The 27,085-nt window shown below is 44.8% G+C and overlaps 1 protein-coding gene across 4 annotated transcripts in view; it reads left to right on the top strand.

Moving 5' to 3' along the window:
• The window catches only part of LOC309565116 (oxidative stress-induced growth inhibitor 1-like), a 140,646-nt gene that overhangs the window by 111,238 nt on the left and 2,323 nt on the right, over positions 1–27,085 (top strand). For 3 of the 4 annotated variants that reach the window (XM_082269895.1, XM_082269894.1, XM_082269896.1), the window contains exons 2-5: positions 8,828–8,923; positions 13,387–13,523; positions 17,552–17,743; positions 19,256–19,347. In XM_082269895.1, the coding sequence (XP_082126021.1) occupies positions 8,860–8,923; positions 13,387–13,523; positions 17,552–17,743; positions 19,256–19,347 (485 nt within the window). In that variant the 5' untranslated portion in view covers positions 8,828–8,859. Of the gene's footprint in view, positions 1–3,148; positions 3,222–8,827; positions 8,924–13,386; positions 13,524–17,551; positions 17,744–19,255; positions 19,348–27,085 lie in introns of those variants that run through there. The other variant, XM_082269893.1, reaches the window with a different exon arrangement.

Below are 27,085 nucleotides of genomic sequence, written 5' to 3'. Positions count from 1 at the left end.
TGCTCAGAGGTGGGTAGGGGGCAGAGACACAAAGTAACTTAGAAGGTGGAGTTCCTGCACCTATTCTCTGAGAAAAAAAGCCCTGCTTATAGTGCATTACATGGAGGAAGAATGTGTCTGGTTGCTAAGGGCAACAGAAGCAGTTTCTTGTCCCAGACACTTGTGTACATGATGCCCAATGGGAATGATTCAGTAAATAATTAGTGACACTTTTCCGGCGGTATGGTCCCTTTAAAACACAGGTGTCAAACTGGAAGCCCTCAAGCTGTGTTGGAACTACAAGTCCCATGGGACATTGCAAGGCTGATAGTTACAAGCATGACTCCCACAGGCAGAGGCATGATGGGACTTGTAGTTCCACAACAGTTGGAGGGGCGCCAGTTTGACGCCCTTGCTTTAAAACATCCTGCGCTCAACTAGTTGAAGCCTTAAGACGCTGGCCTTTAAGCATGGATATATGTGGAATATGTCCAACTGATCTTAAAACTGTCCCATCTCCCCTCCTAACATCTATACTAATTAAACTGTGCAAGGAAGATCTGTATATCTACCTAATTTCAGACCCTTCTGGTCTGGTCACGTGATCGGCACCCTGTATCAGCCAGTGCCAGCTAATAGGGAGAGGGAAGAGCGCTCTGTCATTGGCTGGTTATGCCTGGGAGTGATGAAATCACCCAGAGGCTACCATGGCCCATTCATTGCTGGCACTCCCTCCTCTCCCCTGCAGCCGATGCTAGCTGCCACAGGGGAGCCGGATCATGTGACCAGGCCGGGCGGCCTGAAAATAGGCAAGTATACAGATTATTCTTTTACAGGCTAGTATGGGTGTTAGGATGGGGAGGGAGCAGTTTTACAATTAGGTATCTCCTGGAATTCCAACACATGCCAGATTCAGGCAGCTCTTATTGGCGCCACTTTTGGAATATTTTACTATGGCTGAAAATGCAGTGTTTCAGTGTGCGTACATATCTAAGTGTGAGAGCCGGGAGGGGCTGGTGAAATACATGATTAAAGTGGTTGTAAAGGCACAACTTTTTTTTATCCTCTCATGCATTCTATGCATGAAGATAAAAAACTTCTGTGTGCACACTTGTGAATGAGCCTTAAAGCGGAGTTCCGCTTCTCCAAAAATTTAAAGTCAGCAGCTACACATACTGTAGCTTCTGACTTTTAATATTAGGACACTTACCTGTCCTGGAGTCCAGCGATGTCGGCACGCAGCCAATGTTTCCATCGGCTGTCGGGTGTTCACGCCACCATTGCCGGTCAGGGAACCCGGCAGTGAAGCCTTGCGGGTCCCTACTGCGCATGCCTGAACGACGCTGCGCATTTGGATTGGCTTGGCGGCGGAGGGTAGGAGGAGGGGTCCTCACTGCGCCGTTCCCGGAAGTGGGGAAGGGTACCTGTCAAAAACAGGTACCCGCTCCCCCCCCCTGAAAGGTGCCAAATGTGGCACCAAAGGGGGGGAGAAGCAAATGAGCGGAAGTTCCACATTTGGGTGGAACTTCGCTTTAATTTGGCGCTCAGAGACACACCAGTGCTCAGAGTGAGGCACATTTGCACAGGGAAGCTGTCATGAATGTGACAGCTTCTCGCTTAAGCCTTGGGCGTTGCTGTTGGTATCCAAGCAACTAGTGATTCGTTCTCGGCCCCATTCAACTGCTGGTTGGGAGATTGTCGTTATTGACCAAACGTCGCCATGGCAATATTTGAGTAATGAGGCCAGCCAGCCTCCCCAGTCCCCATACAGCTGAATGTAAATAAAGGGGCTTGTGATGCTGACTGACCACATTACCCAAATATTGCAATGGCCGCGTTTGGTCAGTGATGGGGATTTCCCGGCCAGAACTTGAATGGGGTTATTGGTTGCTAGGATGCTATGGGTTTCACAGCTGACAGCGTCCTAGCAACCAAGGATGTCATGCGGCCCAGGGGCTGAATATGTCAGGACATTCTTTATGAACTGCAGTGAATGTGTTTGGCCTAAATATACAGTATGCAATTCCTGAGATCTTGGCTTGTGCCCCCTACCTGCACTATAGGCATGCCTGTCTTTTGTAGATGTTTGGCAGTGAGCAGGTTAAGCGAGGCAGTCATTGATTTTGTGGTGGGCACTCACACATGGCACATTTACAATCGGTTTTATCAGAGCTGATCTGAGGTGAACTGCCAGCAGAAGGACAAGCCGGGATATTGACAGGCAGAACAGCCTGAGTGACACAAAGATCAAATCTCGCCCGTATCTGAGGGCACAGAATCCTTTCACCGGCTGCCAGCTGTACATCCAGAGCCAGGCTGATTCATTACACAGACAAGGCAGGGAACATCTGCGGGCGCGGGGAAGATTGCTTCATTCGCGTTTTTCATTTTTTGACTGCAGGCATTCAGTCTGAGTACCGGGAACCTTCTATACCACCTAGATTGTTATTATAGATTCCGGAAATAAGATGTTCACATCGGTGCCTGCCTGTGCTGAAAGTGCCACTAAATGCTAATTGCCGGTTAGATTCTGTGAAATGACTTAAGAGCATTTATATTTCACTATATAATTGATACGTTGGGAAACTTTTACACATTTAAAGTATAAATAAAAGCAAAACATTTTTTATTTGGAGAGAGTGGAGAAGGATTAGAACGTCTGTCAGTTTTTATTGCTGTCTGTGTCCCCATTAGGGAGAGTCACCTTCTCAATTTGTCCTGTTTACTGAAGGAAAATATTAATTGTTTATGTTGTCACCAGTACAGGAACGGAGGGGAAATTTTTGAAATGGGGACACTAGCTATGGAGTCAGCCAGGGATTCCCTCATTTTGGAGGGATTTTCTGTCACTTCCTGTTGCTATGGGAATGAAGTGAAGGGAAATCTCCCCATGGGGATGCAAAAAATATCTCTAAAATAAAAAAAGGTTCTTCAAATTTTCTTTAAATCACACTTTGTTTAGAAGTGAACATTAAAGCTGAACTCTGGGAATCTGAATTTAAGCATTAAACAATTAAATCTACAGGTAGAAAAATAAGGCGTAATACTTACCTTATTCCTTGCTTTGGCGCTCTCCTCTTGTCTCCGACACTCTGGGCAGGCCTCACCTACAACGCAGGGCTAAAAGTCCTACATTGTTTTCGATAATGTCAGAGTGTGGCCACTGGCCGGAGCATCTTAGAGAAGAGGCTTCAGGTTACGGGTCACACAGATGGAGGGAGCCTATCAGGGCGAGGAAAAAGGTAAATATTACACCTTATTTCTCAACCTCTAGACTTAATGAGCCTTTAACTCTTGCTAACAAGCCCCCTATGTGATCGCATTGGGCAGGTGACTTGTTTAGCAGACCCTTACAGACATGCTCTTGACTCCAACTAATCAAGCACAGATTGTGTTTGATTAGCTGGATCCTCAGTTACAGTAGCCGACTAATGACAGCTGTGAACCTGGAAGTAACGTGTTGCTTCCAAGTTCATTAGTGACAGAGGAGATTGGAGAATTGATGTTTCCCGATCACCTCTTGCTCTCTTAACCCAGTCATACATGGATTGAAAAATTAAGTAATCTAAAGCAAGCTTAATGAAAATTCAGGTGCTCATCAATCTGGAAGAAGTAGGAAGAGCAATATGAATCTATCTAGATTTAAGCCAGCCATACATGGATCGAAATTGATCTGGTTCAGCAGGGACTGGCTAAATTTCCATCCATGTATGGGCACGCTGGTTGCACAAAAGTCGCTCTTCTGATTGACTTCTGTACAAGTAGCTTGTCAGATTTTCCCCACTCGATCTGCACAGCCAGCTATAGCCAGCAACTCTGATCAGTGTATTCTGATGGCAGGAAAGTCTCCCCGCTGTCAGAATACAAAAGCTCAGCGGGGAGGATTCCCCGATCCACATTGAGTGTATAAATAAGGTCTGCCTTAGTTACTGCTATATACTACAGTCCTTGGCTTTTCAGAGGAACTGGAGTGTGCCTGTGGAGCGGGCAACACCTTTAGTCTAAAGAAATAAATACCAGACAAGTAAATGAAACTGTAAAATTTTACTATCACAGAGCAGTCATCAACCTCCAGACCAGCACCTATGCTTAGAGTTGAGATGATCATCTTTGGCAAACATCAGCAGTCTTTAGGTGTAGGGTGAAGCATTGTTTCTGCCTCCCCTCCCCCAGGGATCACTCACTGGGACTGTGTTAAAATCTTACTTCTGACAGCTCACAAGGTGAGAGGCAGGGGACTGATTTTTGTAGCTGAGAACAGCTGTTTCCTGTTTTACTCCTTAAAGCGGAGATCCGGCCACAAAATCGACATAAGCGATTTTGGGCCATCCGCTTGTTTTTGGTCACCTGAAAAAAAAAATGGATAGTTACGATTTTTTTTTTGTTTACTTACCTTGTTATTGAAGAAAAATATACTCACCTTTCTTCCACTTCCTCCCTCTGTGGCCGCGGCCCGCGCCGTCACTTCCTCTTTACATTGATTCCTGGGAGCTGAACGTCATCGCTCCCAGGAATCAATGCGCCTGCACCGGCCCCGCTCGTCACTTCCGGGGCGGGCGCTCATTCCCTGCTTGCATGCCCGGAAGCTGTGGAGGGATGATGCGCCCGCACCGGAAGTGACGAGCTGGGCCGGTGCAGGCGCATTCTGGGAGAAGAGGACACGGAAGAGGACGCAGAAGAGGATCGCGCTGGCTTCAGCTGCCCACATCCGAGATGGCAGCGCTGGAGAAGAAATTTTCAAGGTAAGTATTTCTTCTAAAAGGTAAGTGCGACCCCAGACAGTACAGAGGCTATCCATTGTGGAATGTACTAGCCCTGACTGTCCCGGGGGTATATTTATTGAAAAAACATTTTTGTGGCTGGAAATCTGCTTTAAGGCCCCTTTGACACAATCGGAATGATCAGGTCCATCTGTCCATTTTTCAGGCCGACCTGATTGGGCCACCCATTCGACTCTATGGGGAGGCGGATGTCAGTGAACATGTGTCTGCTGACCTCCGCCTGACATCAAATTCGACAAGATCCACTGAAAACAGATTGATAGCGATAAGTTCGCCACCCGTCTAGCGGGTCAGATCGGATGGGATCAGATAAAAACGGACAGGCTGTCTGTTTTCAACCAATCTCCCCATAGAGGAGAGCGGGGATCTGACAGGTCCTTCTCTGCACAGTGAATGGAGACGGACCTGTTATCCACCTGCCCAGCGGGGATCAATGGGGCGATCCCCGATGACCAAGTAGAGTCCATGATAAAGGATCCGCCCCGTGTGAAAGGGGCATAAGGGAATGTTCACAATGAAAAAAATTAACTGTGTTATAAGGTGCCAGGATTCATTCTAGTGCTCTATCATAAAATAAAATATATAATGTACCAAAAAAGCAGCATGCATTAATTATTGCATTGGTTGCTTGGAAGTGCTCTTTACAGTGAAAGCATTACAACATGGAAGAATATTCTCTAACGCACCGCTGATCCCCTGTCAAGTGGCGCTTGGAAGAATACTGCTGTCTGTCAATTTTAAGCCTCCTTTCAGCTTAATTGACAGCAAGCAAACAATAAGCAATAGAAGAAAGTTATGTAAATGTCAGCTGGCTTTTCTGTGCCTGCATAGTGGGCTTTAGATCCACAATGAGTTCTATTCTCTCTTTTATATAATGTAACTTTTTGTTTCAGGTTTTCTAAACAATCATACATCTCAAATTTCATTGCATTTGATTTTAGAATTTTTATTTCTTTTTAGTAATTTCCCAGTGGTTCAATCAAACAAGATAAATTAGTCTTTGTGATGGTATGAAATAATAGATACGGCAGACAAGAGCTATTTTGTTATCAGTACTATCTACAGTATACAGATACATTGTAATTAATGTACGATGAATACAAAGTATTCAGTAAACTTCAAAACACTGGGATGCCAATGTTGTGTGTTCAGTGCAGGTCAAGGTAAGATACAGAAAGGTTTAATTAGTGTTGGGGATTAGTTTGGGGTTAGGTTAACACTATGTGCTTGATAATGAATGATCCATTTCTTTTCCAATCAATTTGTTCTCATAGGAATAATTGTTCAATAATCAACAATGCAATTACACACACAGAAGTAGAATCCAATTGATAATTGGAAGATACAATTGCACCTTATGATTTTAAAGTGGTTCTAAGGGTAAAAGGTTTTTTACTTTAATGCATTCACTGCATTAAGTTAAAAAAACCTTTTAATAGTAGCTTTCCCCCCAGAGCACACCCCCCCCCTCCCCCAATACTCACCTGAACCCAATCTCGATTCAGCGCTATGTACGTCTGCTGGAGCTCTTCTCCCCTCTCCTGGCTCTCACAGGTTTGGCTGAGAGCAGCGGGAGCCTTTGACTCCTGCTGCTGTCAATCAAAACCTATGAGCGGGGGGCGGGGCCAAGCCCGGCTGTTCGTCTGAATAGACATAAACGGCCCAGCTCGGGATCAAGCACGCACGAGTGCCCCCACAGGGAGCAGATTTCTATGGTAGCACTCTCGGTGGGGAGCGAGAAGTACCAGGGAGGATCTGGGTTGCTTTCTTCAATCCCATTGCCCAGCAGGTAAGTATAACATGTTTTTCATTTTATACAAAAAAGAAAATTCAAACTTTGCAATTACTTTAAGTTATTAATGTAAACAGTGACTGTCAGCGCTGCTGAATACTCCAAAAAAGAAATAAATAATTGAATGTTCACAGCAATAAATGATATACACAACAGTAAAGGGGCATAAGTGCTCAAAATGACATAATGTCCTTTCAATCTTGAATAAACGTCCTTCAATAATTGTGAAAATAAGCAAAAAAGGTGACAAAGTGCTTCTGTGCTCCGCTTTTGCAAAAAAGGTGCTTGTGCTTCCCCTCTTGTTTCCCTGCTCACCAGAGCAACATGTATGTAAGACGGAGGGTCACTTCTCAGATCACTCTGTTGTGGATACACACTCCTATGAAACCAAAATATTAAATCTCGGTAGTGAGTCGTAAATATATCTGCTGGATGCAGCCTGAAGAAGTATTGGTCTTGAAGTCCCTCATTAAAAGGAAAAACTATCCATGGTGAAGTATGTAAAAACTCATCCTTTAATGAGACATAAAATTCTACTTACAAACATGAAGTTAAAAATGGCGCTGATCGGCTCGGTGGTTGCTGCTGCCACAGCGTGCATTCCACTGGCCGGATATGACATAGCACGCTCAAACTCTTGCTAGACGCGTTTCGCCCTCCCCTTTGGGCGTCATCTGTAGTGTAAAGCGGAGTTCCGGGCACAAAAACAATATTTTTTTTTGTGCCCCTCCGCTAGGTAGACCTCACCTGAAAAGGAATTGGATAGTTATTTTTTTTTTTGTTTGTTTACTTACCTTGTAATTGGAGATCGAAGATACTCACCTCAGAGTACTTCCTCCCTCGGAGCCGCGGCTCACCCCGTCACTTCCTGTCTCGCTATGATTCCTGGGAGCTGAACGTCATAGCTCCCAGGAATCAATGCGACGGCACCGGCCCCGCTCGTCATTTCCGGGCGACGCCGCATTCCCCTGCTAAACAGCTTCTGGGCATGCCCAGAAGCTGTGGAGGAATGCAGCGCCGCACCGGAAGTGACGAGAGGGGCCGATGCGGCGCATTCTGGGACAAGAAGACGCGGAAGAAGACACAGAAGAGGACCGCGCCGGCTTCAGCTGCCCACAAGAAAGATGGAAACGCTGTGGAAGAAATTTTATAAGTAAGTATTTCTTCTAAAAGGTAAGTGCGAACCGGGACAGATCAGAGGCTAGCCATTGTGGAATGTGCTAGCCCTGACTGTCCCGGGGGTATGTTTAGTAAAAAATGACTTCTGTGCCCGGAACTCCGCTTTAAGTTATTGCTTGTATCTCCACTGTGCAACCTCGTAATTCAATCAATCTAACTACGTTCAAATTTATAGCCGAATCTTCTCAAAGCTACCAGTAAATGCAAAGCAGTCAACACATTTGCACCTGGCTGATCAATTCACTTTGATCAAATCAGAGTCTAAATAGATCAGAAGGGTTAGGCCTATTTGATCGCTTTCTGATTCAATCGTTTTATTCAAATTGCACATCAAGCTACTAATAAAGTCAAAGCAAGAATGGCCACCATTAGACCTAATGGATAGGAGGTTAATGTGAGGCGTTCGTTCAAGTTTAGTGTTAGGTTTTAGGGGATTAGTTTAGTTTTCTAGTGTTAGATTTTAGGGTAGGAGCTAAGTGTTAAGGGGGAGGTTTGGTTTGAGTTTATTTAAATGGTTAGATGAACGCTAAGTGCTGGAGGAAGGTGAATGTTACGGGCTGGCCCCCAATGGGGGAAATTTCCCCCTCTAATTGTACCAGTGACTGTTATGGAAAATCTAGCATTTTGGAGTTGTCTTCAGAACAATATGTATGATGAAATCATCCAATGGGAACACCTGTTCCAGGACATCTGTCTAAAAGGGGAATTCCCTTCACTTTGGATGACTTTCTCCAACTTCTTGTTGCGTTTACGGGACAAGAATTGAAGGCAAACTTCCACAATAATACACAGATGGCAAAAAAACCCTGAAAGGGGTTTTACCCCTTCCCTACTGTATAAAAAAAAAAAAAAAAAAAATAGTATACACGTTAAGTTTTCGGGGTTACTTTAGGGTAGGAGCATAGTTGGGAACTTTAGGGTACCTTGGACAGCACTAAAACTTTCATTTCTTTTCATAACCAAAATTACCACCACCTGACCTTCAGTGCTAGAATATGTAATATCACAATAACGTATATATAATTACATAATGTTAAATCAGATTATTTTCTAGATATACGTAGATCGTTTCAAAATTCCTATTTTCTAATTACAGGTACTCTGATATATTTTACCCAAGAGGCCAAAATGTCTATGGAATTAGCAGATTATCAGACAAGTGAACGGTCGCCCCTTCCCGTAGTTATTATCGGTAAGTGTTTGCCTGTTGTCTTTTCATACTGCTTAGTCAGTATGACATATGTAATAATACTTATAAAACTGAAACTGGTTTGAAGAAGTTTCCCTGCTGATTTCCATTTATAACTCTTCCACTGTAGTAATAACCACTCTTAGTCTGAAGTGAGCTACGTGAGTAGGATCGCTTCCACATCTGTCCTTCAGGAAGAGAAGAGATGTGCTTGCTCAGTTTTTGTTTTTAAAATATTTCTACCATATTTTTTGAACCTTGTTGACTTTAAAGTGGAACTAAACCATCAATTTAACTGTTTCCCAACATTTCTATTTAGTGCATGCTGTCAATGATAACGCTGACAGTTGCTTGTGCTCTCAACTGAACTGCCAAGCCATCAAATGACTGGTGTCATAACTGATCACATGTGCAGCACCATGGCAACTGCAGATCAAACAGAGATTAAGAAGGCAGATTCCTTGGCTGTAATGGATAGAAGGGCTTAGTTCCTCCTTAAAGCGGAGTTCCACCCAAAAGTGGAACTTCCGCTTTAGGGAGTCCTGACCCCCCCGACATGCCACATTTGGCATGTCATTTTTTGGGGGGGGGGAGAGGGTACCTAGTTTTGACAGGTACCCGCTCCCACTTCCGCTCGGAGCGCCGCGGCGCCCTGAGCGGAAGTTCTCCTCTCCCCCTCCCTCCCTGCAATCTTCTGGGACACGTCAGAGGTCCCAGAAGATTGCCGGCCAATCACGGCGCGCAGCGCGACTCGCACATGCGCAGTGGGTACCCGGCTGTGAAGCCGCAAACTGTAACAGCCGGGTGCCCACAGCAGTGATGCCGGCGCCGAGGGAGAGGATCGAGGCTTCCAGCGGCCGCATCGCTGGACCGTTGGACAGGTGAGTAAATGGCTGGAACTCCGCTTTAAGTGTGATAGCTTATTAGTCTTTAAGACTTGTTAAATTAACAATCTAAAGAGCAAAGACCACAGTAAACCATTGCAACTGCCTTTTAACGAAGAGAGACCAGTACAAGATGCATTCTGATTGGCTGCTTTGGGTAGTTATTTAGCTTTAATTTTATTTAATAAGCCAGTTGATGCAGATCAGTGGTCACCAAAAAATGGCTTACAACCAATTGTAACCACGCGTCTGTGATCGCAGAATTCTGATTGGCTGGCATTTGCCCATTTCCCCAATGGTACACAGTCAGCAAAAAAAATAACCTGGAGGGGTGGGCTCTTTCCTACTCTATCCAAAATTAAAAAAATTATTTGGCTTTGCATACAACTCAGTTGGCTGGCAAGTGGCCATAGCATGGTACTATTTAGAGGCCAGAGCCTCTGGCAACTTTGTAAGGAGAACACAGGCGCCACTCTAAGTGTAGTATGAAGGATTTATTAAAATAAACTTCGTATGCATGGGTACTCACAAAACGAGCATATAAAGAGCATAAGGGCATCCACAGGTGTATAGGTCTGTCTTTCCGGTGCTGTGATTTAGGATGGCTCAAGCGGTCACGGCTCCCAGAGCAAAAGCCGGTGGTTACCGGCACTTCCTGGTGTCTGGAACGCACTTGGGGTTCTCCTGACGTCACTTCCCGGACGTGACGTATTGGCGCAGGCGACGCGTTTGCGGAGCATGCGCTCCTTCCTCAGGCCTCCCATATATATAGGGTCCCATATTTTTCCTCTTTTGCGACAGTATTTATATTTTTTCTGGCAACTTTGGTTCTTTTGTTTGGCAATAAGAAAATCATTTCATCTATAAATACAAAAGACCCTGTTTGCATTTTTCATACCTGTTAGCTAACATGGTAAATGTAAATGTATCTGACAAGTAGAAAAATGTCTCTTACAGGCCAAAACTATCTACCTAGTTTCAGTAGTGTAATAATACATTATTTAGAGTGAGAACAAAGCGGAGATACAAGATTTAACAAGAAACCATTTCATCAGACATGCTTTGCATGAGATTTTCATATGCATTTTAGTTGGATGTGCCCTGAATGTAACCTTGATCCATGTTGGCAGAGACCTACATTGTGTCCTTATTAGCATCATCTTTAGTTTACAGGCACACAAGGGTCAGCTGTAACTTGTATTACATTACATAAGTACACCATGCCCATACCCACTGATGTCCTTGCCAGCCAATGCTAGACGTGGCTCAGCAGGTTCTCTGTAGGGGAGCAATACATTATTGTTCCAAACATAATCATATCTCAATGAGCATCACAAAGGGCACAGACATGTATTATGTTCTTACATATTCATTCAGAGCAGGAAAAACATGAATTGAATGGGAAATACAATAATGTACTAACAAAACTAACTGAAATTCTTTGCCTTAAAGCTAAAAACCAGGCAAACAGCTCAATCCATAGTTAAAATACAAATATGTAAACTGCCTTACCTGCTTAAATATTAGTAATTCAGTTCAGCCAGTCTTGGGGCCTGATGGGCTTGGGCATTTGCAGCCTGATTTTGGCTGCATTCAGCTTCCATCCAAGATCATTCAGAGTTCATTGTCAGGTGCATTTGGCAGATCTGCTTTTGAACCCGTCTAAAGCCTGGTGCTCCGGGAGGCAGTGGAGGACAGAAAAGCCTGGCGCGCTATTGTCCATGAGGTCATGACACGACTGAACAACAACAAAGCCTGGTGCACAATAGTCGTTTTTGCTTTCCGTTCAACCCAGCAGGACAGAACGAAAAAAAAAAAAAAACACAGCTCAGGAGAAGCCGCTGTACTGACAACTGATAGTTAGTACAGCAGCACCTCCTGAGCTGTCAGTTTTTCTCTCTGCTATTCTATTGTGTTCTAAATGGGGGACACAAAAATTTCTATCAAGCTTATTTGATAAGTCGTTCTAAGGCTCCATGCACATTGGGATTACAAAACACCAGTTCCCTTGGCATTAAACGAAAATGCTCATATAGAGTGTTTTTGTACTCAGTTTAGTCAAGTTTAAGAGAGGTTAGCATTTTTTCTTTTGTGTCCTCTGACAGTCGCCGCCCACTCATTCAGTCTTCACCAATGGGTATTGACTTCTTATGGGCGGCGCCTGTCAGAGGACTCAGAGAAAGGAATTTTACGGTAAGATTTTACAAATATTCTGTTTTTTCTGCCAGAAAGCTCCTATCAGAAATGCAAACCAGAAGGGTTTTTTTTCTGCTTCTAAAAGCTGAGCTCAACGTATACCCGTAATCGTCCAAATATGCATAGACACATAGGATAACGCTGAGCTGTGTCTACAGGCAAAACACAAAACTCCTGTAGAAGCAGCCATTTTAAAGCCAGAGTGCATGGAGCCTACTCATCGACTTCTGTCCAACAGGCATGGACACACATGGCTCTACATTCGTTTGGTTCCTGCTAAACCGGTCAAATTTTGATCCTTCTATGGCCAGCTTTAGACGAACTGGATTAAATGATGGCTGCCTTTGTCTGCTGGGATTTTAGGTTTATGCTGTGGGTTCATGTGAATGGATGGATTCATCCATGCTTTGATTCTAGTTGTCTGGCTATTTTAACTGTAAATACCAACAAAGTGGATTTCACAGTATAACTTTTGTGATGTACTGTATATGCTAGCATAAATGTCTGTATTCTACAACTGTGTTAGGCTGCATTCACATGTCAGCGATTCTGCCCGCGATCCGGAAATCATTGCAAATCGCGGGACGCCTGTGCGTTGCCTGTGATTTGCAATAGCACCCCAAACGCTGGGCGATGTTGCCGCAATTTCCGCCTGCCGAATCGCGGTAACATCGCGCAAAAAAAATCGCGGGACGCATTATGCTCCAAAAAAGCTCTTGTACTTTTTTGGGCGTAATGCGTCCCGCAATTTCTTTTGCGCGATTTTACCGCGATTCTGTCCGCGATCAATACGCTGACATGTGAATGCAGCCTTATGGGAAATATGCAAGGACATCTTAATATTCTGTCTACTGACATTACAAAACAATTAAGTTTTGGCTCAATATTTGCACCCTGGACAAAAAAATATCATGCTTCAGAGCTGCTATCCTAAGACATAGGACAGGGATCCTCAAACTACGGCCCTCCAGCTGTTGCGGAACTACACATCCCATGAGACATTGTAAAACTCTGACATTCACAGACATGACTAGGCATGATGGGAATTGTAGTTCCTGAACAGCTGGAGCGCCATAGTTTGAAGACCCTTGACATAGAAGGTGCAATAGATGCCATATCCTTCTCCCATGCATATATACAGTATATGGTAGCTCTACTGTAATACAAATAGCTTTCATCTGCCTGCTGTTCCTCCCCCTGGGAGCTGTGCATTTTTCGTTCTCATGTTGCGTTGGGTCCAGGCAACTGGAGAAGATAAAAATGGATGGCCCAAAAGGTTTTGTGCATGGGTAGAGAGTGTATTTAAAGATATTTGCATGTTTCATGTGTTGCTTTCCAGAACATGTAGATATATCTATTTAATGGTTAATGGTTGCTTGCTTTTAGGTAATGGTCCATCAGGGATTTGTCTGTCCTACTTATTGTCTGGATATACTCCATATGTGAAAGAGGGAGCTGTACATCCCAATCCATTGTTACAAAGAAAACTAGAAGAATTTCCTGGTGTTCCTATCACTGAACAGGTTTGTGTACATTTAAATATTGAATTATGCATTCACGTGATCATTGCTATATCTGCAACATATACCGTATTTTCCGGCGTATGAGACGACCCCCCTAATTTTCAAGTTAAAACATAGGTTTTGGGCTATACTCGCCGTATAAGACTACCCCCTTTCCGAAGCAAGGCAACACCATTGAAAAACGTCAAATTTCTCATAGATCTCCAAGGTACCCCAAGTACTGTAATACATGTAATCTCTCATAATATCTCCAAGGTACCCTAAGTATAAGTATTACCAGTAGATGTAATCTCAAGACGCTGGCTGTGTGGGAATCCTTTACCGGTATACCGTATATACCGTAGCTTCGGCTACATACAGTATACCACGCTGAGCCAATCACAGTGAGCGATGTATTCTATTATTGAATGCAAAGCCTGCTTGAATTGGCAGAGTCAGAGAGGTGGGCTGATGTTACTCTGCCAATCGGAGCAGGCTTCGCATTCATTAATAGAATACATCGCTCTCCCTGATTGGCTCAGCGCGGTACACTGTATGTAGCCTGAGCTACGGTACATACGGTATACCGGTACATGATTCCCACACAGCCAGCGTCTTGAAAGATTACATATCGGTAATACTTATACTTAGGTTACCTTTGAGTTATTATACTCGCCGTATAAGACGACCCCCCATTTTTGGGGGGGTTTTTTGAGGTTCAAAAGTAGTCTTATACGCCAGAAAATACAGTATATTGTATTATTACAGTGGTTAAAATTGGCTACCTTGTTGATTTTGAAGCTATGTCCATTAACAGAAGCAATAGTTGAAAAATGTCTAAAACTCCAGCAAATTGATCCAAGAGATGACGTAGAGAACATCTGTGACATAAAAATTGCTTTCATGGCAATCTAATATTTAAACTATGCTGGCATTCATTTGATCTTATTCTTTTGTCAAAGTAAGAGAAAGGGGGACAAAGGAACCAAATTACAAAGATTAGGTCTTTCAAGCAACACTCTATTACATAGGGACTTTTGACAACCAGCTAGCTGATGACACTAGAGGTGATCGGCCCTGTGGAAAGGTCACTTTGACCTGAGGCCATGTGAAATGGGGCACATTTGATAAGCTTCAATGTGAATAATCATTCTGAAAATGTCCCTCATGGCTCTTAGTTTCATTAGAACACATTTTTGGAGTAGAAAAACATAGTTTTTCTAACGAATACATTTAATGGTAGAGAGGTGCCTACAGGTGTCTCTTCCAGCCATGAGTAGATTATCACTGTGAGGCCATAAGGCAGTTGCCTTAGGGAGCTACAGCATAGAATTACTAGTTTCCTAATTACTAGCTGACATATACAACCATTCTAGGTCAGCGTGTTGGTATGTGGGCAATCAAAATAAAGTTATAGGTACTTCAAAAAATGTATAATGGAAGCAAGCTAATAGAGGCTTCTGAGATATATGTATATCTGTAAAACAGTACTTTAAAGGGAGTCTGGCAATGTTGAAACTCTATGCCTTTTATATAGAACCCAGCGTGTCATTTTGTTAGCTGCAGACCTTTTTTGTATGTGTGTGGGTCATAGCATACCTTACATAATTCATGCCAATAGCTTTCTGTAACAATGTTAAATATATCTTCTTGTGATGATCACTGAAGCTTTTTGCTGCTTCTCACAATAATCACACATTTTCATGACCTACACAAAGCTTTAAAGCAGAACTAAACCATCAATTTAAGCTGTTTCCCAAAGCAGTTATATTCAAGGCATTCCATGAACAATAACTGTCACGGTTTCTTGTGCTTTCAGCCAAACTGTCAAGCCATCAAATGGCTGGTGTTGTAACTGATCAAATGTGCAGCAGATCAAACAGAGGCTAAGATGGCAACTTTCTTGAAGATAAAGAATAGGGGGGCTTAGATCCACTTTAAGGGTTTTCGTAACCCCTTCTTGAGCACAGAGCAGAACAAACCAGTGATGTTTAAATCCTTGTCAAACAAGGTCCATTTATTCCAGGTATTCAAGGGGTTAAAGCTAGCTCACGGCTGCTGCTGTAACCATAAATGTTGGCATTGATTTCTGGAGCTGGTGATGGGCTTTTAGATAAAAGTGATCCAGTGGACTCTAGAGCTGTTCAATCATTTTTATGGGGGTCTGAAGATGCGGTGGCATTTACAGTGGTTTCCGTGCTCTCCCATTCCTTCAGGAAGCCCGGAACTGCAGTAAAGTGCTGTAACATTCACAGGAGGAGGTGACCAAGAAACATCCACTCATTGATTCCCCCCTGTGACTAATGAACCTAGAAGCTTGGGAGTCAAGTAATTTCAATGGACATTCACTTTAAGGGTTATGTACCGTATTTTTTTTTTTTTTCATACCTGGAGCTCTGCTTTATTCTGGTAATGCAGATTTGCGCACTAAGTCGGCAGGTAGGGGTATATGCCAGCTGGCTAACTTTGAGCCAGTTCACACTGCCGCGACCACTAAAGTCGCCTCATAAGGGGCGACTTTTAGCACGACTTCAGCGCGACTTACGTGAGACGACTTTGTAGGACTTTGTATTTGTCCAATCAGAATATGATGTGTTGTGACCTAATTTCCCTTTCCTTTTTTTGCTGGCATTTATCGGGCATTTTTTAGGCGTCTTTGGAGGCAGGCATGTCTTTAGTGTCTGGGGGGTCTAAAAAGTGTACCTGTGGAGTTTCAGCTCTGTAGCATGTCCAGAACCCCCAAAAAATTTGAATTTTTCTTATAATTATTAATACAGCAGTGTGGCGGATTCTGTACACCTTGCCTTTTTTCTTGCAGGCATTTATCGGGCATTTTTGGAGGCAGGCATGACTTTTTTTGGATTTAGTGTCTGGGGGGTCCAAAAAGTGTACCTGTGAAGTTTCAGCTCTGTAGCATGTCCAGAACCCCAAAAAAATTAGCATTTTTCTTATAATTTTTATTAGAACATTAATACGGCTTCTCTGCACCCGGCGTTTTTTCTTGCAGGCATTTATTAGGCATTTTTGGGGGCAGGCATGACTTTTTTTGGATTTAGTGTCTGGGGGGTCTAAAAAGGGTACCTGTGAAGTTTCAGCTCTGTAGCATGTCCAGAACCCCAAAAAAATTAGCATTTTTCTTATTTTTATTAGAACATGAATACGGCTTCTCTGCACCCGGCATTTTTTTCTTGCAGGCATTTATCGGGCATTTTTGGAGGCAGGCATGACTTTTTTTGGATTTAGTGTCTGGGGGGTCAAAAAAGTGTCCCTGTGAAGTTTCAGCTCTGTAGCATGTCCAGAACCAGAAAAAAAAAAAAGCATTTTTCTTATAATTATTAATACAGCAGTGTGGGTTCAGTGTGGGTTCTGGACATGCCACAGAGCTAAAACTTCACAGGGACACTTTTTAGACCCCCCAGACACTAAATCCAAAAAAAGTCATGCCTGCCCCCAAAAATGCCCGATAAATGCCTGCAAGAAAAAAAGCCAGGAGAGAAGCCGTATTAATGTTCTAATAAAAATTCTAAGAAAAATGATAATTTTTTGGGGGTTCTGGACATGCTACAGAGCTGAAACTTCACAGGTACACTTTTTAGACCCGTATTAATGTTCTAATAAAAATTATAAGAAAAATGCTCTTTTTTTCTTGTTCAATACCATTTTTATGGAAAGTCGGATCACAAGTCGCTTCAATTAAGATAAGGAGGCGACTCCCATTGAAGTATATGGGACAAGTCGGATCACAGGTCGCCTCAAAGTAGTACAGGACCCTTTTCTGAAGTCGGAGCGACTTCAGTAGTGCCAATTAAGACGGCACTGATTGATTAACATGGCTTTTGTTATGTCAGGCGACCTGGGGCGACACAAGTCGCCTCATAAGTCGCCCTAGTGTAAATGGGCTCTTACTCACCTGCTTTCTGTCTTCCAACAAGCAATGAGATCTTTCCACCTGAGTTCCCAGTTGTTCTTAGTAATGGCAGTTGCGTAATAATATTTATTGATATATCACAATTAACAAATGATAAACGTTACATTTTCTACCTTTCCAGGATCTGGAGTATTTGTCGGAGGGCTTGGAAGGACGCTCCAGCAGTCCAGCTGCTTTGCTGTTTGACACTCTGCTCAGACCTGACACTGATTTTCTCGGGGATGTGGAATCTATGCTGAGATGGACTCTAGAACCAGAGAGAGCCATTCCTCACTTGGTGCTGGGGGGAGGACCACCAGGGGGCGCTTGGAATGTGAGTGGTTCACATGGAATTTATCATTGGATCACATTAGAGACAGAAAAGACACATAAGGAGAAACCAAGTGCTATAGCTGCTATTTGTGAAATAGATTCAAAGTATTCATTTGTACACGTGACTGCTGTGTACATTTAATGCAGACTTAAGCTGGCCATACACTGTAAATAGGGCTGGTTTCGCAGGGATTGGCCGAATTTCAATCAGTGTGTGGCCATCCCCGCTCGAAAAAAAATCTATTTTTTGATCAACTTCTGTTGAAGGGGAAATTATAGAAATTTCTTCCTAATCATCAGCTGCAGTTGTCAAAAAACAGTGTCCATCTACCTTGTGTGGATGGAGGAATCTGTTGTTTTTTTTTTTGTGTTTAGCACATTAGCAGTGTATGGCCAGCTTCAGACTGAGATATTAACATAGAGCTTTGTTGACTGTCATGCTGGGATGGATATGTAAATTGTAATAAAAAGATGAGATGCTTCCCTTTTGGTGGGAAATGCTTAGGGGTTAGAGCTGCATGATTCTGGATAAAATGAGAATCCCAATTTTTTCGCTTATAATAAAGATCACAATTCTCGGCGTGACATCATCTTTCACAATATACAAAAAATTGGGCTAACTTTACTTTTTAGTTTTTTTAAATTCATTAGTCTATTTTTTCCCAAAAAATTGGGTTTGAAAGACCACTGCGCAAATACAGTGTCACATAAAATATTGCAACAACCTTCACTTTATTCTTTAGGTATATATAAACAAAATATATATATATATATATATATATATATATACAGTATAATGTTTGGGGGTTCTAAGTAATTTTCTAGCAAAAAATACTCGTTTAACTTGTAAGCAACAAGTGTCAAGGCCTGGTCTTTTAGTGGTTAAACTGCCCTCATTTGCAGACCAAAGTTCATCGCTTTGATCTAAAAGAACCAAATGATACAATGTTTCTATTTATTTCTCAGCGCTGAGCAATGTTGTAATAAACTTTGCTGGCTGGGGGTTTATTTTGTTTTTGTTTTTTACAGCTGTGAGCACAGAACTGTTCTGCACTTACATGAAACGTGGAAATGCCTGATTATAATCGTGTGGGGGTTTGAATCGAGATTGCAGTTTTTTTTTAATGAATAATCGTGCAGCTCTACTAGGGATTTGGCAAAGTTATCACTGCTAAGGGGGGAAGGAGAGCTAAGAATGGCTGAAATCCCCTTGGACTTAGTGTTTCCACAGCTCAACTCATTACATGACAACTCAGCTGCAGTGTCATTTTGTGGCACTTCAAAAGGGTTAAAAAAAAGTAAATGGTTTGATGCGCTGAAACAGCACAATGTATCGCCCCTCGCTGCATGTGCACAACAAACATCAGCCTGCACGAAAAACGCCATGGGCTGGTGTGAAAAAAAGCCTAAAAATAAACTATATCTTCTGTCTTAATGTCTTCAGGGAAAGTAAGTATTTTTGTTCTGTGCTATGGAAGCTATAGTATGTGACCACAAGTATTTTATATTTTAGGCCATTGAGGGATCCATGATTACTCTTAGCCGTGGGGACTGGATGGGCCTGCCTGATTTATCATTTAAAGACTGGATGAGAATGAAAAGGAGGTAAGAAACCAGAGGATGGTGACTGTTATGGTTGTAATGTATATTTTTGGTGCTTTTAGATAAATGTGTAAGCAGAACAGCTTGGTGTAAATCTTCCCTTTCTTCCCCTGACTGAGCCAAATTCTCCTTCATGTGCGTCTCACACGCTCCCCCTCCTAGACACTGCAGCTCACAGTAGGAGGGATTTAGCAGTAGAGGCAGTGCTGCCAATTCAGAAAACAGTGGGCAGGATTAGGCATTGCCAGCTGTTGATTGACAAGCTATAGGCCTGTGAATCACGAGGGGCAATGCTGATAGCTACGTCCCCTGCAACATCTTATCATCTTACTGTAGTATAAGCAGGCACGGTATACAAAAGGGTGACAACTGTGCTCTGAATTCAGGAAAAATGGAGGAGTGTTGTCACCCTGTTAGAAAAAGCTGCATGCAGCTGATAAACTGAACAGGTATATGTAAGACTTTGCAGGGGGACTGGACTAAGAGGCTGCGCCACTTATGTTTTTTTCAGTAGGAGACAGAATAGTTGCTTCCTGCTATGGCCAATCTACAAATTATTATTATTACAGATATTTATATAATGGTGACAATATATGCAGCCCTTTACAATGTAAGGTCCCTATGTCACATGCAAACCTACACATGCTAGAGCCAAAATGGAATATGGGAGATGGAAGTACTGGGAGGTAACCCATGCAAGCACAAGGAGAACATATATATTCAATGTAGATAGTGACTAGGTTGGAATTCGAACCAATGACCCCCAGTGCTGCAAAACTATATAACAAAAATATTAATGACCATACCTCAAAGTCTGTGAAAGTCATATAGAAAATTGTATTAAGGTAAACATTGTTATAATCAATAGAATATGAACCCACTGAAAATGTATAAAATTTTTCCTTTACCACAACAATCTTCAGAACTCTGCCTGCTTTAGGGGGGATTTAATGAAATGGTGTCTGGTTTTCAAATGATAGTCCTAGCGTGGCAGCCGAAACAGTACATCCAAAGCCGCAGATCTCAGCAGGTGATTATAAAGAGGAATTTCATATTCTCTAATGCTTTCTGTGCATGTGCAGGGGTTCAGTGTGATTTTGTACATTTGCAGACACAGCATGGGTCTCTGCCAGTTCCTATAGGTCCCACAGTGTGTTTGTGCATGCGCAAGATTGTGCTATTTATGTCTTTTTTGCCTAGGCGAGGATTTAGGAAGCAGAGACTGTAAAAATGTTTAAAAGTATTTCATGTGTAAAAATATTTTTCTCTTTCGTTCATTGACGGACACAGCTCCTCCTGATCTTCTTAACCACTGGGTTATACTGCCCCCTGCAGAAGTAGGACACTAGGCAGAACAAAAGTCTGGCTACGCCTTTGGGCAGTCCTATGGGGTATACTCCCTCTCTCTGCTATAGGTATTTTTTTTTCTGCCTAGTCAGGAGTAAGGAGTAAGCTAGTTCCTTGTTGGGATCTCTGGTCCTGGCATTTTTTTCTTTTTAGATATAATTTTTTCTCCTAGTATTTTTCCTGTGAGATCTACAATCAACTGCCGGACTGGGCGACGGGCTGGATAATCTAGATCCAGTGGTCACCCCAGTCTGGCCAGCGTGCACGTGCAGACCTCAGCTCCGCGCTAGGTCGGCCACGACATGGCCCCACTGGACGGGGGCTGGCCTGCGAGTTAAACGACTCACGAGGTCGCATTCTACTGGGTCTCAGGTCGAGTCTCAGCGTTCCTCCGGGCCGACAGCCCTCCATTTCGATGGAGAGGAAGTTCTGCCTAGAGCGGTGCCCGCCTGGTTCCTGGTATGGTAAGTGACTATCCCCCCTCTCCCCCTGGAGGGTTTTGGGGTGGACGTGGGCCCCTCCATGGGATGGTGGGACCCCTGGGTTCCCCTCCTTCCCGTTAGGCACCCCTGGTCTGGTGGTCCCTGTGGGCCGTATTACCCCCCATCCACCCCCTCCCTTACTTATGCTGGGGCTGTGGGGTGGCCTGGTCCACTGCCGGGGGTGGGGGCAGGGTGCTGTGTTGGTGATAGGGGCGGGGGGGTGCACCACCAGCGACCAGGCAATCGGATGTGGGGGAGCTGTACCTGGTGGGGGCTCCTGCCAGAGGCCCCCCTTCCTGCCTGTCCCGTGTGAGGCCTAGGGATCTCTCCTGCGTCCCAGGGAGCCTTGTGGGGCTGCGCGGGGCCACCATTTTGCGGTAGCCTGTGTGCTCAATGCACGGTGGCCATGTTTGTGTAGTCCTGCAGCCATTTTGCAGTGGTTTGCCATTGAAAATAGCAGCAGTCATGACAGTGGAGCCCTGTAGGCAGCGATTTTGACGGTGGCAGCCCCTCCTCATCCCCTGGTGCTGACTCCTGGATCTTTTCACTTCCTGATCGACGCACGTGGAGTGCAGATTATCCTGGTGGCTTCAGGTGCCTGTTTCTGCTGGGTGGTGAGTCTGGTGGGGTCCTCTCCCACTCTGCTGAGGATCGATTAGGTGCTCTTTTACTGTCGACCGAGTGGTGCTGCCGGAGCGGTGGGGTAGTCCCTTAGCAGTGTTTTTTACACCTTTTCTTGTGGGGTCCCCCTAGTTACTCATGTAGTCTTTGGAGCACATTTCCTCCCTGATCCCCTCTCAGAGGCTGCGGGGCCCTCCAGGTCCCAACCATTCATCGATGCACTGACATTTGTCCTGGAGTCATTTGTGTCCCAGGTGGAGGTGGTTTTTGGGCAACGAGCTAGCAAAAAGCGCCCCCCGGCCTTCCCCTGCCTCATCTGTTTCCTCAGATCCTGTATCTGATTAGGCCGCTGCGGATGTGGGACACTCTGCTGGGTCTGTGACCACGCACCCTGAGTTCTCAGATAGTGAGGATGATTCCTCCACTTCTGGAACCGTGCACAAAAAGGCACTGATGGATGCACTGATTGTATCTTTGCGTAAACCCTTAAAAATGGAGGACGCAGCTGAAGCTGCAACGGAGGCATCAGTTCCCTTTGGCACTCGCAAACCATCCAAAGTGGCAAAGGTGTTTCCTTTCCTCGCCTATTTTGACAGAATTGTCACTAAAGAGTGGGAACGGCCAAAACGTCCCTTTGTAATCCCTAAGCGATTTGCAATGCGGTACCCCTGTGAGGAGTCCCTTCCTAAAAAGTGGACTATTCCACAAGTGGTGGACCCTCCGGTCTCCAGATTGAGAAAAGCAACCATGATTCTGGTTGAAGAGACCCTGGCCTTTAGGGACCCAGCTGACAGGAAGGCCGAGGCTGTGGCCCGCAATATGTACACCCTGGCTGGTTCGGCACTGAGGCCGGTATTTACCATTGCACAGGTGTCGCAAACTCTGACTGAGTGGGCTAAGCTTTTATCTTGAGGAGAAGCAGCTCCCCCCTGCCTTTGCTGTGCTGGCGGACCAGTTGGCCAAGGTGCTGAGTTGATCTGTGATGCCTCTTTGGCTCCCCTAGTTGCTAGGCTAGCAGTGGTCCTTCAGCTTATTATTTGGCTCAAATGCTGGTCTGCGGACCAGACTTCTAAGAAGGCATTGACTGAGCTTCCTTTTCAAGGAGATCGCCTGTTTATAGCTACCCTGAATGACATCATTAAGGGTCTCAAAGGGGGGTGAGAGTGTCTTTCTCCTGCAGACTACTAAGGGCAATGACTCTCATCGGCTCATAAGACGTTTTTTCATCCCTCAGGGGCGACTGACAAGGGATCAAACCCGTTCAGGGCCTCCTCTGGTGGATCCAAGCAAACTTGATCTGGCAAGTCGAGAGTGGGCTTATTGAGACCCGCGGACAAGGCTCCTTCAGCATGAAGGTGCGCCCTCATCCATATCGGGGATGGGGGGATGTCTTCGCTGATTTCCCGACCCGTGTACTTCCCTGGTACAAGACAAGCGGGTCCACGAAGTCATACGGTCCCGCTACAAGATCGAGTTTCGCTCTTACCCCCCGGCAAGGTTCTTTCCTTCCAACTTGCGCCTGTCCCTGGACTGCTTACAGGGTCTGTTTGGGGCGGAGGGTTTTTACTCAAACCTGTTTACAGTTCGCAGGAAGGAAGGCAAGGTGCATCCAATCCTGGACCTCAAGGCGCTGAACTGCTTTGTACGGGTGCAGAAGTTCAGAATGGAGTCCATTCGCACAGTGGTGGCATCTCTGCCTCAGGGGGATTTTCTTGCATATGTCGACATCAAGTATGCTTACCTTCACATTCCAGTATGTGCTGGTCAACAGTGCTTCCTCAGCTTTGCGGTGGGAGAGGAGCATTATCAGTTTGTGGTGTTACCCTTTGGTCTCGCTTCTGCTGCTCGGGTCTTCACAAAAGTGTTAGCCCCGGAGGATCGTGGTACTGGGCTACTTGGATGACCTCCTGCGAGCGGAGTCTCCTATTGCTCTGGTGGAAAACCTGGAAATCACCATACAAATTCTGAGGAAGTTTGGCTGTATTCTGAATTTTCAGAAGTCTGCTCTGGTTTCGTCCACAAAGCTAGACTATCTGGGTCTGAGCCAGAGTGCTCCTTCCTGTGGACAAACTCCAGAAACTGCAGGCTGCAATTCATCTCCTGCTGTCCAGCAGATGGTCATCCCTCTGGACTTGTATGTAGGTGCTGGGCCTGATGGTGTCTAACTTCGAGGCAGTTCAGTTTGCACAGTTCCATACGACGCACAGACAAGACTCCGCAGTCTCTGGACAATCAGATCCGGCTGAGCCAGGGAACGAAAAAGTCCCTGATATGGTGGCTTCGTTCTCCTGCGCTTCAGCTGGGCAAATCCTTTCTCCCCTTTGATTGGACAGTGGTCATCACGGATGCCAGCCTGTCCAGCTGGGGAGGCGTTCTCTGCAAAAATTCTGTTTAGGGGATCTGGACACTGGGAGAGTCCAGACTACCGATCAATGACTTGGAACTCCAAGTGATCAAACTGTGCTTGGAACACTGAACAAATCATCTTCAGGGAGATCCAGAGCGCATTCAATCGGACAATACCACGGCCCTGGCTTATATCAATCACCAGGGGGGCACAAAAAGTGTCCTGGCGGCTCTGGAGGTAACCGACACTCTAAGGTGGGACAAACGGTTCATTCCAGCCCTCTCTGCCGTACACATTCCTTGGGTGGAAAACTGGCAGGCGGATTACCTCAGTTGGCAGGCGTTGGACCAAGGGGAGTGGTCCCTTCATCAGGAGGTGTTTCATCAGTTGTGTCTCCAATGGGGCATTCCCGAGGTGGATCTGTTTGTGTCCCGTGGTCTCAGTATCGTCGGATTTACGCATTTCCTCCTGTCAAGCTTCTGCCAAGACTTCTACGCAGGATCGAGGCAGAAGGGATTCCGGTCATCTTAGTGGCCCCGGACTGGCCTCCCCGGGCTTGGTAGGCCGATCTGGTGCTGCTAGTTGCCAACGTTCCTTGGAAGCTTCCTCTCAGGGAAGATCTGCTGTCCCAAGGACCATCTTCCATCCTGCTTTACAGTTGCTGGCTTTGACGGCTTGGCTGTTGAATGCCAGGTGCTGATAGATAGAGGTTTGTCTGAGTCAGTGATTCCAACACTGTTAAAAGCTAGGAAATCTAGTTCTAGGAAGATCTACCATCATACGTGGAAGACGTACATTGCGTGGTGTGAGTCTCTTGGGGGTTCATCCTCATTCTTTTTCAATGGCTCGGATCTTGGCCTTCCTTCAATGGGGGGGGGGGATTTGAGCACAAACTGGCCTTGAGTACTATCAAGGGCCAGGTGTCGACGGCCTTAGCGGTTTTCTTTGAATGGCCCTTGGCCACGCACTCCCTGGTGCATACTTTTCTTCAGGAAGTTCGGTGCTTGACTCCTCCAGTGCGGTCTCCGTTACCACCTTGGGACCTCAATTTGGTGCTCTCAGTCCTTCAGAAGCCTCCCTTTAAGAATCTTCGGGAGATTCCCCTGCTTACGTTGTCCCAGAAGGTGGCCTTTTTGGTGGCTATCACCTCTGCGTGCAGGGTGTCGGAATTGGCGGCATTATTCGGTCTTACTTGGTGGTTCAGAGATAAGGTGGTTCTTCACCCCTTTCCGTCATTCCTTCTAAAGGTTGTCTCTGATTTTCATTTGAATGAAGACATTGTGTTGCCTTCCCTGTGTCCCAGGCCAAAACATCCAACGGAAATTGCTTTGCATGCCTTGGATGTGGTCTGGGTGATTAGGGTGTACCTGGCAGCTACGGAGTCTTTTAGGAAATCAGACTCACTATTTGTGCTCATGGATGGACCTCGGAAAGGGTGGTCCTCTTCCTCTGTGACCATTTTCAGATGGATCAGAGAGACAGTGGTTCAGACCTATTCCATCAAGGGTCAGGTTTCTCCTTTGCCTGTCAAGGCGCAGTCTACTTGGGTGCTCAGTGCCTCCCTGGGCCTTCCATCATCAGGCATCAGTGACACAGGTTTGCAAGGCGGCCACCTGGTCGCCGGTGCACACTTTCACAAAGTTCTATAAAGTGGATGTGTTGGCATCTGCGGATGTTTCCTTTGGCCGCAAAGTTTTGCAGGCTGCTTTTTGGAGGACCTGGTCCTCTTTGAGGGTGTATTGTTCTTTTCAGGTGGGCTCCAGTTGTTTTGGTTGAGCTCCTGTTTACCTGGTTGGCTATAGTTTAGCCTTGGGAATTAATTTTTTGCTGTTCCCACCCCTCACTGCTTTGGGACGTCCCAATGGTTAAGAAGATCTGGAGTTGTGTTCGTCCATGAACGAAAGAGAAAATAGGATTTTTGACTTACCGTAAAATCCATTTCTCTGATGTTCAATGATGGATACAGCACCCATCCCTCTGTGGAGTTGTAATTCTTCTGACACTGCTTATAACAAAACTGAGTACCTATAGCAGAGAAAGGGAGTATACCCCCTGGGACTGCCCATAGGAGTAGCCAGACTTTTTCTGCCTAGTGTCCTTCTCCTGTATGGGGCAGTATAACCCAATGGTTAAGAAGATCAGGAGCTGTGTCCCTCAATGAACATCAGAGAAATGTATTTCATGATAAGCCAAAAATCCAATTTTTTTCCTATTGTAAGGAGAGAGGATGGAGGAAAGTGAAAAAGTCAGATTCCTAGGTGAAGGTTTACTTTACCTAGGTTTTCCTTACCCAAAGCTAGATGAAATTTCCTTTAAACAGATTGTCTGTACATCTGTAGAGACAAACAACCCAAGCATCCCCTTATTCGGTAGCTTTTCCCTAAGTCCTGTTCAGTTGATGTAAAGCGTAGAGTATTTGTGTCTGCCATCCTTTGTACTGTATCTGCGTACTAGGAATTCTTGAACACTTGGAGAAAGGACGGGCTTGGGGGTTACCTGATAAGAACATTTGCAGAAAGCTTCAATTTACAATACAAGAACACAGTCTAAAGCAGATAACTAGTACTAATACAACACTGTCTACAGAATGGCTAATCTCTATTTATCTCAGTTATTTATACTGCACATAGCTTGCATTTTGAACATGGATAAATTAATGTTTCACACAGCTACCTATGGCATTCTGGAAATAGTTGCCTTATCAGACGTTAAAGTGGAAGTCTGGTCAAAAGCTAACTAAGCTTAAATCTACTCCAACCCTCATTTTAAGCCCAATGCTAACTGCCCTGTAAAGGAAAGATGTGTACAGTATACTTACCTAATCTAAGGGCACTGTGGTGTGGTCTGGTCACATGATCTCCGCAGTGGCCAGCTTCAGGGAAGAGGAGGGAGCAACAACAATGGTTTCAGAATCTGGGAGGCAATGTCATCCACAGACTTACTA

This window comes from Pelophylax lessonae (assembly GCF_965119305.1).
Source record: "Pelophylax lessonae genome assembly, chromosome: 10".
NCBI lineage: Eukaryota > Metazoa > Chordata > Amphibia > Anura > Ranidae > Pelophylax > Pelophylax lessonae.
The sequence above is the reverse complement of the archived record's forward strand: the minus strand, read 5'-3'. Positions and strand labels throughout refer to the sequence as shown.